Source organism: Benincasa hispida, chromosome 9 (genome assembly GCF_027475165.1).
Source record: "Benincasa hispida cultivar pf3 chromosome 9, pf3_genome.v1.1, whole genome shotgun sequence".
NCBI classification, from domain to species: domain Eukaryota; kingdom Viridiplantae; phylum Streptophyta; class Magnoliopsida; order Cucurbitales; family Cucurbitaceae; genus Benincasa; species Benincasa hispida.
Window position 1 is genome coordinate 58,412,759 of NC_143486.1, and position 15,087 is coordinate 58,427,845.

The 15,087-nt window shown below is 34.4% G+C and overlaps 1 protein-coding gene and 1 long non-coding RNA gene across 4 annotated transcripts; one reads left to right on the forward strand and one right to left on the reverse strand.

Annotated features, from left to right (window-relative positions):
• Window positions 1-5,019: 5,019 nt before the first annotated feature.
• LOC150033964 (uncharacterized) lies at window positions 5,020-8,749 on the reverse strand. Its single transcript, XR_016532389.1, has 2 exons — window positions 8,605-8,749; window positions 5,020-5,727 (listed from the first exon to the last, which is right to left on the reverse strand). It is a non-coding gene; the product is annotated as an uncharacterized LOC150033964 (long non-coding RNA).
• BGLU41 (beta glucosidase 41) lies at window positions 5,559-8,585 on the forward strand. 3 transcript variants are annotated; one of them, XM_090318206.1, is made up of 13 exons: window positions 5,559-5,747; window positions 5,831-5,901; window positions 6,013-6,067; window positions 6,350-6,425; window positions 6,516-6,587; window positions 6,672-6,759; window positions 6,837-7,092; window positions 7,215-7,330; window positions 7,419-7,642; window positions 7,774-7,805; window positions 7,888-7,990; window positions 8,063-8,171; window positions 8,261-8,585. In XM_090318206.1, the coding sequence occupies exons 1-13, from the start codon at window positions 5,559-5,561 to the stop codon at window positions 8,463-8,465; spliced, it is 1,596 nt and encodes a 531-aa protein (XP_090174332.1). In that variant the 3' UTR covers window positions 8,466-8,585. The 3 variants fall into 3 exon arrangements, with proteins under 3 accessions (XP_090174332.1, XP_090174333.1, XP_038898444.2); XM_090318207.1 differs by lacking the exon at window positions 8,261-8,585 and having other exon boundaries at window positions 8,063-8,254; XM_039042516.2 differs by lacking the exons at window positions 5,559-5,747; window positions 5,831-5,901 and having other exon boundaries at window positions 6,013-6,175.
• Window positions 8,750-15,087: the final 6,338 nt, after the last annotated feature.

Genomic DNA, 15,087 nt, shown 5'->3' on the forward strand with positions numbered 1-15,087 from the left:
GGAAAATTAAAATTTTAGGCGAATGTTGTTTCAAAATTTGCACAGTTTAGATCACAAAATTCGAAAAATTGATTTTAGAAATAAAATCTAATTTGTCTACCAAATACATATTTAAATCAGTGAATCTGAAAACATAATGCAAAATTTTGATTATCTATACTCTTGGTATATCTTGATTTTTAAAAAATAGTAAGCAAGAATGTCAAAAAAATCCGATGACCTGAAAAACCAAATCAACCCAACCCACGCGTACGGTTTGGGTTGGGTTGGGTTCAAAAAATGAAAACTTAATGAGTTTGGTTGTTAATGAATTCACCTAAAATACGCCCGAATCAAACTGTACTAACCCAAACTTATTTATTAAAAGGTATGTTTTACTTCCAATACAATTATATATCCGTATATTTATTTTAATTTAACTTAATTTCATGATTTTTTAGATTATTTATTATCCAATAATTCGAAAATAAATTTTCATAATATAAATTAAAATTGATTTATTAATCTTATTTCAATATGTGAAAATAATTAAACAAATTATTTTCCATATTAACATGTTATTATTTTTTAAATAAAATTTTAAATAATGACCTGACCAACCCATCCCAATCCAAACACTTCAAGATTGGATTAAATAGTGCTTCAACCCAACCTAATCCAATCCACAAATACTCGTAAATAAGTTTTATGAAGAAAAAAAAAAGTAATTTAAGACATTTTAAAAATACTAGCTCTATATAAGGACTATCTATGTAATGTAGAAAGTCCATACTTCAATAATGTTTCGAAAACAATATTAATAATAATAAAAAAAAAAAAAAAAAAAAAATCCTCTCAACCTTGCAAACATGAGCCTGTTAGATGTTTTGTGCACTGTTTGACCAATTAGTATTTGGACCTCTCTTATTTTATATGCCTCTTGTTTCTTCAATTTCTTAAAACAAATGGTAGGGTGGGGAAGAAAAGAGACAAAAACTAATGGGACCCTGGTGGCTGCTTATCCATTTTTTACATTAAAAAAAGATCTACGAGGTTCACCTATTTATAAGACGTTAATAGTAACTACATAAACAAAACAAAAAAGATATTTGCTACCCTAATCTTCATGCATGATTTTCATTCCCAAGTAAAAAAAAAATATTTAAAAAATGTTCGAAACGTGACAGCTTATTCAATAGACATTTGAATGAGTCATACAAAATTGTATCAAAGTATTATTCTAAAACATATAGAAGAAACTTAGGGGCTATTTGGAAGTCCAAAATGAGATGGTATATTCCCACTTATACTATATCATCTCAGTGTTTGAAGGCCCATTATCCCATCTCACCGATTTTAATTGTTTATGGGTCCATTTTTCGAACATGTTTTGTATCTCACCGTCATTTTCCTTATATGTATCGTATATCATCTCAATGCTTGAACATACTTGATCATTTATACTCTATTAGAACTCCTCAGACATCAAAACTCTCTAGATATCAGGACTACCTACATTCTATATCATTTCAATGCTCCAAATAACCCCTTATAAGGAATTGGAACGCTGTCGTAGTAGGACATACACCTATTCATATTATGAAACTTCCTTATATTTTTTAAGGTTGTTTCGTTGAAGTGATGTAATGATGATGAAAGAATATCTTTCTATAATGTTAGGATGAAAGGAGTGACGAGGGGCCAAGTTGATGGGTGGGCAAAGAAAATATCAAAATAATGTGTACTTGATTGAACATGTGTACTGATTAGGATATCACACCACTTAAAAATAAAAATTAACCATAATTTGTCCACCATCTTAACAATTTAGCTATATATATTAAAATTCTTATTTTAGTAAAAAAAAAAAATGCGAAAGATTTGAATTTCCAACTTCAAACAAAAATGTAACATTCGAATAAATTAGGATTAATTATCTTCAATTGTTGGACTTTAATTTCTTTTAGTTTTTGAATTTTGGAGTCAACTTAAAATAATCGAGGAGATCATTAATTTTATATGGTTTTAAATTAAATTAATTATTCAGAAAGATTTAATTTGTATCAAATTGATGGATTTTATATCCTTTAATTTTACCTAAATTAAGGTAATTTGAGAAGGCAATTGATTTATTAATTTAATATAATCTTTGGAGATTATAAAGATATTGTAATAAAATATTTGATTTATTTTTTTAAAATATGAAAAACAAAAGAGAAAGAATTGGGATATTTGAAATTTTAAGGAGAGTAAAAAGAGACAGAATGATAGCAGTTCGGTTTTTCAGTGATAGCTTTCATAAAATTGTCAATTTTCGAAGTTTAAATCGTTGGATCGTGCTGAAATTTGGTCAGTCCGTTCGAGACATATAGGGTCTCATTTTGAACGGTTGATCGTTATTTGGAGCTCTGGATTATCCATAATCGCTGTTGAATAGAATCTGTAAAATTGGAAACCCCTTCTCTCACTCTCGCAAACCCTCCCCATGCAAGACCCTCACAACCAGCCGCTAGCCTAAACAATTTACGCCATCCGAGCCCGCCGCCTGTCTATAGTTGCTATCGCCGCTAGCACCGTTGTCGTCGAAATTAATATTTTGGGTAAGTTATTTGGTGTTTTATGGGTTTTCTTGGAAGATCTTGAATATCATCAAATTTTGGTTTAAGTTTTGGTTTACCCATATTGTTTTAATGTTGGAATTAGGTTTTACAAACTCCCATATTGCTTTTCGACAAGATTAAAATTGTTCAACGTTCTTTTTGTAAGGTTTGAGGTCTTTGTTGAGAATTTTTGGATACCTACTAAATGTCGGCTTAACTATTGTCTTTATTGTGATTTTTGGAGGTTGGATTAGAAGATCTAAAGTTGTTGTTCATTAGACTAAAAGGTTGATTTTGGTATAATTATTGGATCGTGTTGATTTTGAAGCTTCAAAGTAGTTTTGGATCAAACCACGTGTTGGGATTCAAGGCTTTGCGAAGTTGAATTGCTAGCTATTTAGACTTAATTCCAAGGTAAGTAATTTTATTACTGGAACTGCCTTTGTGCCGCGCGATACTATCAGGATAATTTTAGAGAAAATATAATGAGCATAATGATAATTCTACTTGAGGTATGTTATGTGAATATGCATGATCTAGAATTTTATGAAATATGTTATGAGGATGACTAAGTATATACTAAGTTTTATATGATATGTTATAAGGATGCATGAGCATGATGATATATTTCCATGATTATGGGACTCTGATTTTATTGCATGATATTTATGTTAGTGATAGTTGTCCCTATCCATAGTCGTGTACCCACAAGAAGTTGTGATTTTCGGGACTTCACTAAAGGCTAGTGATCTCCTTCGAGATTTCACCAGAGGTCTGTGTTTCCTTCGAGATTCATCAGAGGTTAGCGATCTTCTTTGGGACTTCACCAGAGATTTGTGTTTTCTTCGAAATTCACCAAAAGTTAGTGATCTCCTTCGAGATTCACCAGAGATTAGTATCTCATTTGGGATTTCACCATAGGTTTGTGTTTTCTTCGGAATTCACCAGAGGTTATTGATCTCTTACGGAATTTCACCAGAGGTTAGTGATCTCCTTCGGGATTTTACTAGAGGTTAGTTATCTCCTTCGGAATTTTACCAGAGGTTTGTGTTTCTTTCTAGATTCACCTGAGGTTTCTAATTTATTCGGGATTCACCAGAGGTTGTGATTTCCTTCAAGACTTCAACAGAGGTCAGTAATCTCCTTCGGGATTTCATCAGAGATTTGTGGGTACATCTCACCTGCGGTAGGGCAGGTTCAATTATCCATTAGATGACCATCCAGGATTCATAGAGGTTGTTGCATGTCTCACTAGAAAGTTGCATTTATTGGACATAAATGCATAGCCTGTCCCCGGTAGTGGTGTTACTTACTCAGTATTTTATACTTATTTTTTATTATGTTATGTTTTCAGGAAGGATAAAGACACACCGACAAATGACAAAAGGAATCTGTCACCATGCCATTGGGACCAGAGAGATGCTTCGACTCATGTTTTTCATGTTTTGACGTTTTAAATTCCAGTCTTGAAGTTTGAACTTAGAGTTCCATTGTTTGAAATTTTTTATTATAAAATTTCATGAAATTTATTTTTATTTCAAGGGGACCCAACCAAAGATTTTCACTATTTATTTAATAAAATTCTTTTGATTTTGGTTAAGATTATGAGAGAGTCGTTTTGAGATTTATATGTGCATGTAGTATCGACCTAATATAAGTTCTAGAAAGTCGGGTCGTTACAAAGAAAATGTTTTTAGGTCAAAGTGATAAAAAAGACAATGAAATAAGAAAAAAATATAGATGTAATCCAAAACTAATTAAAACCTACCACGTGGTAGATTTTTTTAAAATGTTTTTTTAAAAAAACTTTTTACTATGTAAGAAAATAAGATGTATAGGATTAGATGCAACCTTATTTATTGCCATGAAATAAATATATACTTTTACTTAATGTTTTTATATTGTTTCAATTTCAACTGAGTCCATTAGTTTTGACCATTTTATCTTCTTTTGATTGAAAAATGTTAAAATTTAATGTACTTAATGAGTATGAAAAAAAAAAAAAAAAGAGTAAAATCACTTTAGAGAAAAAAAGTCTAATTCTATTTTAAAAATTAGGTGACCTAATTCCTCTTAATATAAGTACCATACTGTATAAGTTTGTTACCAACAAATTTAAATATATAGTTAGAAAAATATATTAGGACTAAATTGAAAATTTTTAAACAATAAAGCCAAATTATTATTATTTTTAAAATTTAAAAAAAAAAATCTCAAACATTATAGCCTTACGAAATGGCCAAGATATCAATTTTCCCCCTCTTTTTGTCAAAAGAGAAGCCAATGGGCAATCTTAGGATTGGTCCAAAAAGCACAATTTTAAGAAATCAAAACTCTTAACTGAAAGATTTTGCATGGGCCCAAATTTAGCTTCTTCCTATTAGAAATCCCCCCTCCAACATACTCTCTTTCTCTTGACCTTATCTCCCTATTTTCTCCATTATTTCCGTGGAAGGATGATATAATAATCACCACCACCTTTTGTAATATAGTAATGACACATCATTGTTAATATCCAAAACGCAAAAAAAGAATCTATTTATTGGATTCAATATTAATCAATAAAAATTAAAAAAAGAGAGAAAAAAAGAGGACTTACCTTTCAAAGCAAACCGACCAGTTCTTGCGGTTGTTGGCTTGGCTTCATCAAATTGAAACGCTTCAAAGCTTTACAAACTTGAGCTTCTTCTCCACAGACACGCCACTTGAAGCCCTTTTCTTCTAATATCTTTTGCTTGCAGGATGTGTCATCTCTATATTCCTTCCTATCTCTTTTCTCTTCTTTATTGACATATTTGATGATATCTCCAACTGCATATAGATTCCAAAACGTGAAAGAACTGAATGACATATTACATTACACGCATCTCCTTTCAAAATTCACCAAATCTTTCTATCCTTTTCTGTTCATATCATGTTTACGTTTCTATCAAATTATTTTACCTTTTCCAATCGAAGTTAGAAGTAATGATCTAAAGAATGATTTGGGGAATTGAAACAGAACAACCTGAGAGTAGTACATCTTCTCATCAGCAGTCAATACTTCTCCCTATGAGAATCATTCTGATTTCCTTGCTGATTATTCAATTCTTTACCAATTCTGAATGTCTAAGCAGAGCTGATTTTCCAGATGGCTTCATATTTGGAACTGCAGCATCGGCATACCAGGTAAGGAGGAATCCGTAGCTACTTTTTCCCTTCATTTGGTTTCAAACAATATGAAAAGATAGGGAGAGCAAATTTTATTGCAGTTTGAAGGGGCTGTAGATGAAGGAAATCGAGGTGCCAGCATATGGGATACATTTGTGAAGGAACCAGGCAAGTATAAATTTGATGGGAAACTTCTTTTACTACGCAAGACTAGTTTGAATAAACTATAATTCATCCTATTAGTAAGTAAAATGGTACTTCTTGTGATGCATTCTATAGGAAGAATACTAGACTTCAGCAATGCAGACAGGACTGTTGACCAATACCACAGATTTAAGGTGAAGAGAGAGAGAGAGAGAGATGAGTATGTTGAGAGATCAACATATGCAACAGAAGGGCCAAGACAATGACAACATATGCAGGATAAGAGTGCCTAATGTTTTACTGTAATAATTTAAGCATTGTAAAGTAGAATAAACTTTATGAATAATGGTTTAATGACCAACCAACTGTAAGATATAATAATGGAAGTATAAAGACATCTGTCACAGTTAAATTTATTTATTAATCAATTTGGGATTTCATTACTTGTTCCTAACTAGATTAATAATTATGGTCAGGACGATATACAGCTGATGAAAGATATGGGAATGGATGCCTACAGATTCTCAATCTCATGGCCAAGAATCTTTCCAAGTAAGAAATTGTTCAAATGTTGAAAGTAAAACCTAACTATATTCCTTACCAAAAATATGCCATTAACTGCCTGTGAGAAACTTTTTACAGATGGGACAGGAAAGCCCAACGCAGATGCCATAAACTATTACAACAATTTTATAGATGCTTTGCTAGAAAAAGGTCATCTATTAAACTATTTCTCAAAATTCAATTTTCCGGTTAGTGATATATATCATCACTGAAGTAGAATTTTCCCTTAACAAGGAATCCAACCTTTTGTAACTCTTTACCATTGGGATCTTCCTCAAGTGCTTGAAGACAAGTATGAAGGATGGCTGAGCAGAAGGATAGTGTAAGTACAATTGAACTACATAACATACCATTGCGCAGAAATGATGATCAATTGATAACAAGCTCCCTTCCTCGTAGAAAAGATTTTGAACATTATGCCGTTACATGCTTTCAAGCATTTGGTGATAGAGTGAAGCACTGGATCACCTTCAATGAACCACATGGTTACTCAATAAAAAGCTATGACCTAGGAATTCAAGCTCCTGGTAGATGTTCTTTTTTGGGTCATATATTATGCAAGAAGGGAAATTCATCCTCTGAACCATATATAGTGGCACATAATATTCTCTTGTCTCATGCTGCTGCTTATCAGAGTTACGGAAATCATTTCAAGGTACGTATGCTAACTTCTTCTTCTTCTTCTTTTTTTTTAAAAACTACTTTAGAACTTTACTGCATGTACATGCTAAATCATAAGTTAAGAATTTAACATGTTATATGTTTTTTGTCTCCTAGAAAAGACAAGGAGGTCAGATAGGAATAGCATTAGATGCCATATGGTATGAACCATTATCTGAAAATGACGAGAACAAAGAAGCAGCACTCAGAGCCCTTGATTTTGAAATTGGATGGTAATTGTTCACCCCCATTAATTAAGTGATGGCACTTGACCAGACATTGAATTCAGGAATTTGATGAAACGACCTTGAAAATTTTCAGGTTTCTCGATCCACTTTTCTTTGGCAAATATCCTCCTTCAATGAGAAGACTTGTGGGGGGAAGACTACCAAAAATATCACGTGTAACTGCAAAGTTCCTCACAGGAACCCTGGATTTCATTGGCATGAACCACTACACCTCCTTGTATGCTCGAAATGATAGGATCGGGATTCGAAAACTAATATTCAATGATGCTTCATCAGATTCTAATGTCATTACTACTCGTAAGCTTTTAGACCCAATCCTCTTATCCATATTCAATATTTGCACACACAAATTTGCAATTTGTACGTGTATGGTTACAAATCGAAAGTAGAAGGTAATCTCTCTTTATTCTACGTATGCTCTACTGCAGCACACAAAGGCGTCTCTACCATCGGAGAAAGAGTACGTCTCAAAGACATCTAGATCCCAGGAATTCTCTTATATATTCCAATTGAAGTGAGCTGATGCATTCTTCCTTTTCCAGGCAGCTTCCCGCTGGTTACGTATTGTTCCATGGGGAATCCGGAAATTGGCAATTTATTTGAAATATAAGTATGGGAACCCACCAGTGATTATAACAGAGAACGGTGAGTAATGATAGTTGGAACTTTGTACTCAACTTTCACAAACTTACAACAAGTTTCAACTCGTTCTGACAGGCATGGATGATCCAAACAAACGGTCCATACCTTTAGAAAAGGCACTACAGGATGATAAGAGAATAAGATACCATATAGATTACCTATCAAATCTATCCAGTGCTATTAGGTGATAACACTGCTAATCCTTGATTTGATGAAGTCTCACTAGATTGATTCATGATCAATAGTTCTTTTGATATCTATAAATTAATGCAGGCAAGAAGGCTGCAATGTCCAAGGCTACTTTGCGTGGTCGCTACTGGATAATTGGGAGTGGAACATGGGATATACTGTTCGATTTGGACTCTACTACGTCGACTACAAGAACAATCTTACGAGGATTCCAAAGGCATCCGTTCATTGGTTTCAGAGCATGCTCAAATCAGAAGATAAACAGACAAATCAAACTATATGTTCCTAATAGTCTTTACAATTTATTGTAATCTCATATCAAGTATAACAATGTACATCTTATGTCAAAACTGAAATTGAATGAATGATTACGAAAATGACGACACAGGAAGGAAAAAAATGTTAAAGACGTGGATTTGTAAACTTACTGAACACGCCATTTCCTACTCTTCAAGGATGCAAATCGGTTTTGGCAATAGCTGAGATTCCGAACGATTCGATTCGGCTTCGTAAAGTTTTGATGGATTTTCTCAGAGGCTTCGATTGAACCGCGCAAATTCTTGTCAACACCATTGAAATTTTTTTGGCCAAATTTGGGTTGATGACCTAAAATTTGGGACCATAATGTTAAATGTTTTTTTTAAAAAAAATGTCAATTGATTCTTCGCTGATATTATCGTGATATTAGATTACAAAATTGCCCTCCCTTTTATCTTCATACGATATCCCTCTCTTCAAACGTAATGGTCTTCCTATATGGCGTCACTCGAAATTCTTGTATGGAAGTGTCGCTTAATCTCGCTTTGCAAAATCATCATCCATCTGTTGTTGCAATCGAAACTCTTGAGTAAGTGAATTTAATCTTTATCATGCATGTTGTGTCTGTTTAGGTTTCGTTGGGTTGGAATCAACTGACACGTTCTGTGGGTTTCGGAGTTTAGTAATCGGTCACGTCTGTTTTTATTTTAAGTTTCAATGTGTTCTGCGTGGGTTGAGGACGAAGACAATATAGTTAGAGTTAGATAAGGTGAGAGCGAGTTTTGCGAGAGCGAGATCAATGAGATCGACACTGGGGAGAACGAGATGGGCGAAAGTATAATAGGTGAGAGCGAGACAAGCTAGAACGAGATCGTCGAGGGAATAATAGGCGAGAGAGCCATGCTAGAGCGAGACAAGCGAGAGCGATTATAGCGAGATTTTAACCGTATGTATTGTTACTGATTTTTTTAAGAACCTATTAACTGATAAATTGAATGTTCATATCATATAAGTAAGAGTAATTTAAGAGATCAAAATCTTTGAAAATACGTGACATTGACCTCGTATTCAACAACCCACTTATCCACATATGTTGTCACTTATCCACCATATGTTGTTGAAGGAAGTGAAGAAGTAGAGAGCAAACTTGACCAACTTCTTTGTTAGAGGAAAGGTCATCAAATTTTCGAAATATGAGTTTTTTGTTGATTACTGGTTTATGTCGGTCCCCTATGTGAGTTATTTGGAGTGAGGGGTCCTTACAAGAACGTGCAACAAAGTACTTTGGTAATCGGTCGACTTTGAATGCATTCCACCTGAATTTACTAGAAGAAGAATACAAGAATTTGAATTTCGGAAACGACGACAATGTTGTTAAGATCACCCTAGTGTATTACACGGAGGTTGCAATGATGGGAAAGAACAAGTAGAAGAGTGTAATCAATCGTACATTATTTGAAGATGTTGAAGACATAGATTATTACAATAGCCTAGATTGGAGTACAATTATTTGGAAGAGGACATTCGACGCCCTCAAGACTACATTGAATGATAAGATTGGTGTATATAAGAAGAAGGTGGGAGGAAATAAAAATTATGTTGTGAAATACTCGCTGCGTGGTTTTTTCCAAGCATTCCAGGTAGATGATCCATAACATAAGTTTATCTTTGGTTTAATATTAACATAGTTTATGTTGTTTCATATTTAGGTGTGGACGTACAAGATCCTAGTATCGGTAGTTGGGAATGTTGCCACTCGAAAGAGTAAGGTAGTTGTGCCTCGTATATTATGATGGTCATGCTCCCACTTGGTGTCATTCAAAGTACTCGAGAGAGACATTTTTTAATCTTAAAATGTAAGTGTAATCTAGCCACAATATGTTTATTTGGTTGTTAAATTGACACTATCCATCTTACTGCATTAGACTGTTAATGCAGACAAAAGTCAAAGAGGGTCTTGTCATGTCTGATGCTGAGAAGGATTTTCGGGACACCCTCGTTGATAGATGGGTCATAAGACAAGTACATTTCGACACCAAGAGTTTGGGAAGCTTTAGTAGTTCAGAAAGTGTCGATAGTTCAAATGAGAAGGATAGTTCAGAAGGTAGGGATGGTGATGAGCAGGATAGTGCCGAAGGTGGAGTGAGGGACGACGAATCTGATGATGACATAAACATCCACCAGTCCACTTACACCCCTAGTGAGGATATATTTCATGATGTGCTGTTGGGCCACGTACGCCCTGAGCCTGAGGTTTCAAGCCGCAGGGAGGGAGCCAATATTGATCCTTCTATATATTTGTACCTACAAAGTATTGACAGCTCAATATCGAGTTTGGATGGTCGTGTATCGAACCTCGAGGAAGACATAAGAAACATCAAAGCACAATTATCAGCCATTATGTCTTTGTTATAGTCTATGAAAGGTTCCACGATATTTGAGGCGACGAGGTCACCCGCTCCACAAACAGGCCACGATGCCACTAGGTCACCCATCCCTCCTCTATCTCGGTCAATCACCAAACCTCTACATAGGTCACCCATCCAGCCTCTACCTAGGTCACCCACCTAGCCTCTACCTAGGTCACCTATCTCACCCCTACCTAGGTCACCCATCCAACCCCTACCTGGATCACCCATCCAGCCTCTACCTAGGTCATTCACTCCACCTCTACCTTGGTCAGCTACCTCACCTGTACAACCTAATACATCTGTTGGGGTTGATGCCCTAAATCTCATAAGTGTTGGATCAACACCAGCACGCAACGGAAGAAATCAGGATCCATAAGCATTCTAATTGATTAATTTTGGCATAAAAGAAACATGCTAAAACAGAGTTTAATGAGTTTCATGAACATACCTTGGCCGAACCATCGAAATCTCTATTTCCAGCTGCTAAATCCTCTGAATCCTTGTGTAGACCACCAAAAGATCTTTCATACTATCCTCTTGGTGCTCTAGATTGAGTTGTGAGACTCAAAATAAGTTGGAATCAAACGGAATATGGAGAAAGCTCACTGAACCAACCCATTGAAGAACACCTTCTTCATCCGAATTTTTCAACAAAAATTCAATCGGTTCATCAATCTTTTCTTCACTCCAATCTCTTCAATATATTGCAGACTATCATGCAAAGAGATGTGTTGTATGGGATGCAGCTTATGCTTTGAGTAAATCAAGGAAGAGGTGATGGGTTTCTTGTAAGATAGTTGAAGATGAACTTTGAAAAACCCATTTTTCAAGTTTGTGTGATTTTTCAATTTCCAAAATCTAAAATTGATTTTAAAATCATATTTTACTTATAAAATCAAAATTTATTAATTTTATAAATTAATTTTCTAATAAAATTAATAAATAATTATTTAAATAGTTTAAATAATTATAATTAATTTAATATCCAATATTAAATTAGTTTTTACACAAATTCATGTTCATATATTTAAATCATACTTAAATATATTTTCTCTAATTCCATTTGATTCTAATTTGAACATTTCAAATAACTTATCACGCTACTCTAGAGTTAGTCCATTTCCGAGCTAGTAGGGGGACCTCATGGACCTACGATCATGAGCTCCAACGATCTGAGATTAATCGACTAAACTCATTAGACCGATCTAACCCCTATTTGTTAACTAATGGGTCACTCCACTAAAACCCATACTTGAACTCCCCTCACTATAGATATATCATGTTCACTCGATATAACCATAATTAGTAAGTTAACCCTTCACAGGTTGTTCGTAATAACGGTTGGGTTAAATTTCTATTTTACCCCCGAAATTACCTCTTGTTCATTAAGTCCCTACTGGTCCCCTAATGAACAATTATTTTATGATCCAATCAAAAAACCGAGTCCTTCTCAATAAGAGGGCGGGATCCCTTGTTCAAGCCCCAAAATCAACACTTAAGGGAACAACCTCTCTACTATCTCTAAAGTGGGTAGGAGTGAATTCCCTCTTGTACCCTAAGTCCCCAGCTACCTATCCAGTCTTACCCCTGAAATGGTAGTCTTATTGAATCGGCGCTGTTGAGCCAACCCTCACCTATGCAAACCTAAGGGCAATCCCGAATAAACAGGAGTTCATAGTTAGCTCAGGATTAAGGTAAGTTATCTAGGTCATCACTTTGAAATAGTCAGTCTTAAACAGTAAACAACGTTATAAAGTAAGAGTGACTCATTTCATGGTCCGATTTTGTACAAACTCTTTTGCACAAGGACACCCTCACTTCTCATGTATAACATGAACGAATTAGGATCACTTTGTTTGTAGTATTTTACAACTTCTTGTAACAACTACAGAGCAGGCTGTATCCAATAGTATTACCAGAATTAGGTACCCAATCTTATCCATGTACTATAGATGATTTTGACTATTTACTCGAACCTGATCCACATTTATGTCTCCACATAAAGTTCAAGTACTCATCCAATAGTTAAGGGACTTTTAGGTTTATTGGATTTCTATTCACGCAATAGATCTATTCAAAACACCTTTATTGAATTTTCAGAATAAGCTCCATTGTTTACATACCACGAGTTTTAAGACATAAAACTCAATAGTAAGGTTCTATAGTTTGTAAACATTGTATAAATAAACTCTTATATGATTAATAATATATGATATTTTATTCACTTTGTCTATAAAATATGTGATATTTTAGTTGCATTAACCACAAACCAATAAACTAACATCCAAAGTTATCGTTGTAACTTAAACATGTATGTGGAGACATACAGGTGGATCATGATTAAGTGATGACCTAAATGGTCTGTAGTATATGGATAAGGCTGGGTACTTTATCTTGGTGACACTACGAGTATGGCCCACTTTGTAACATCCACCTCACCCATTCTGCTTCCACCCGCAGAGCCTGATACCACGACCTCACCTATCACTCTTTCTCCCACATAGCCTAATATCACATCCTCATCTATTTCTCACCCTGATACCTCAACCGCTGCCTTTTCCACTATTCTTCCACCTCCAGATACGAGTAGAGAGGACATTGAACCTCTATCTTCTGAGAAACAATGTTTGTTGGAGCCACCACCTATCGTACAGTCTGAAACCACTAATAACTTGTAGAAATACAAGTTATTTTACCTCTTTTATGTAAAGTAATTAGGAAAATAAAAAGCTCTTAAAATGCGACAGTTTGATAAGGAATTTATAAAAATAATTGTATCATGCGATCACGCACGTATAAAGACTTTATCTACTAAAGTTATAAAAAATCATGCTTTCTGGGTGCAGGAAATCTACTTATGCGATCACAAGGAATTCTCAACGCCAACATTGGAATCACGTAGTTGAATAAGTTTGTAGTCGTATGCGATAAACGATGACATGATGCATGGGCGGTGGAAGTCAAATCAGAGACCAAGTTGGTAGCTGACAAGAAAGCTTCATAGCAGAGCCAATGAACTTCTAACACAGAGCAGATGGCACATCAGGATATGGAATTTAATACACATTATCAGTATAATCATTAGAAAGAGAAGAAAAGCTACTCATTGACGCCTATAAATACCCTATAAGACTTCCATGCAAGATATAATGAAGACATAGGAGAAAAAATTATGCCCAAATTCTTACTTCCCCTTCGAGCCCTCGTGGAATCTTAAGTGAAAGCTTAGGATTCCTTTCTGGAAGTAATAAGGGAACCTCATCATCAACACACTCTTTGTGAAGCAGTCATCCATAGAGTCGGAGGGAGCAAGGAATTGCATTCCATGGCTTGACTTTCTATCTCTACTTTTTTTTTTTGTTCAACTGTTATTTGTATTGTGTAAACATTAAAAGACTTCTTTATTTCAATATGAATGCATTTACAGTTTATCTCTTATACATCTCCTCAACTTTTACCATGAGTAACTAATTTCTTTATGAGTTGAGAAATATTGCAGCTACCGTGAACTAAGCAAGGCTTAATCATGCATTCAACTAGTTTTATGCATGCTTTATAAACTATTTGAATAAGTCGAAATATTATTCTAAGTAGATTAAATACAGGTTTGAAAAGACTAAGGATTTAGACCTCATAAAACTAGAAGAGAGCATCTTTAGAAATTAAAAAATATCTTTTGCATCAAATACTCATCGCATGCATCCTAGAGATAGAATATTATGGTTGAATACACTAAGAAGTGTAGGTTAATTTTTGAATAGTTTGCTTGAACGCATGATTTATGCTTTTAACTAGGAATGTTAGTGAATATTTTTCTCAACCATACCTTCATTCATTTGAATCTTGTACTTCTTAATAGACTGCTTTACTCTCAAGTGTGATTTCCATCGTTTTCATCACTCTTTATTCTAACAATAGAATAGGATCAAAATCATTGCATATTTAGTCAACAACTCGCATCAAGATTGAGATAATATTTGCCCTCGCATATATAGAACGCAATCCATGAGTTTGACCCTGCACTCACAAAGACTCTAGTTAAGTTTATACTTGGGTTTAACTAAGCAAAACAATGCGTTAATAAGACATCGCATAACACTAACTCCATTGTGAAGGAACTCATCTTGAAGAGATTCTTGAGCGGAAGCAGATCGTCCAATTTTCACTAATTATTGAAAAGATAATTTACAGTAAACATACAATGGATATGCATTTAAAGTTAAACTACAACATGCTTTTACA

What these genes read in the sequence shown, in the direction of transcription:
- BGLU41 (XM_090318206.1), top strand. Translation starts at nt 5,559, where the DNA reads ATGATTTGGGGAATTGAAACAGAACAACCTGAGAGTAGTACATCTTCT. An exon ending in TTTGTGAAGGAACCAGGCAA is followed by an intron (nt 5,902 to 6,012) that starts GTATAAATTTGA and finishes TTCTATAGGAAG; the next exon opens with AATACTAGACTTCAGCAATG. An exon ending in CTTGATTTTGAAATTGGATG is followed by an intron (nt 7,331 to 7,418) that starts GTAATTGTTCAC and finishes GAAAATTTTCAG; the next exon opens with GTTTCTCGATCCACTTTTCT.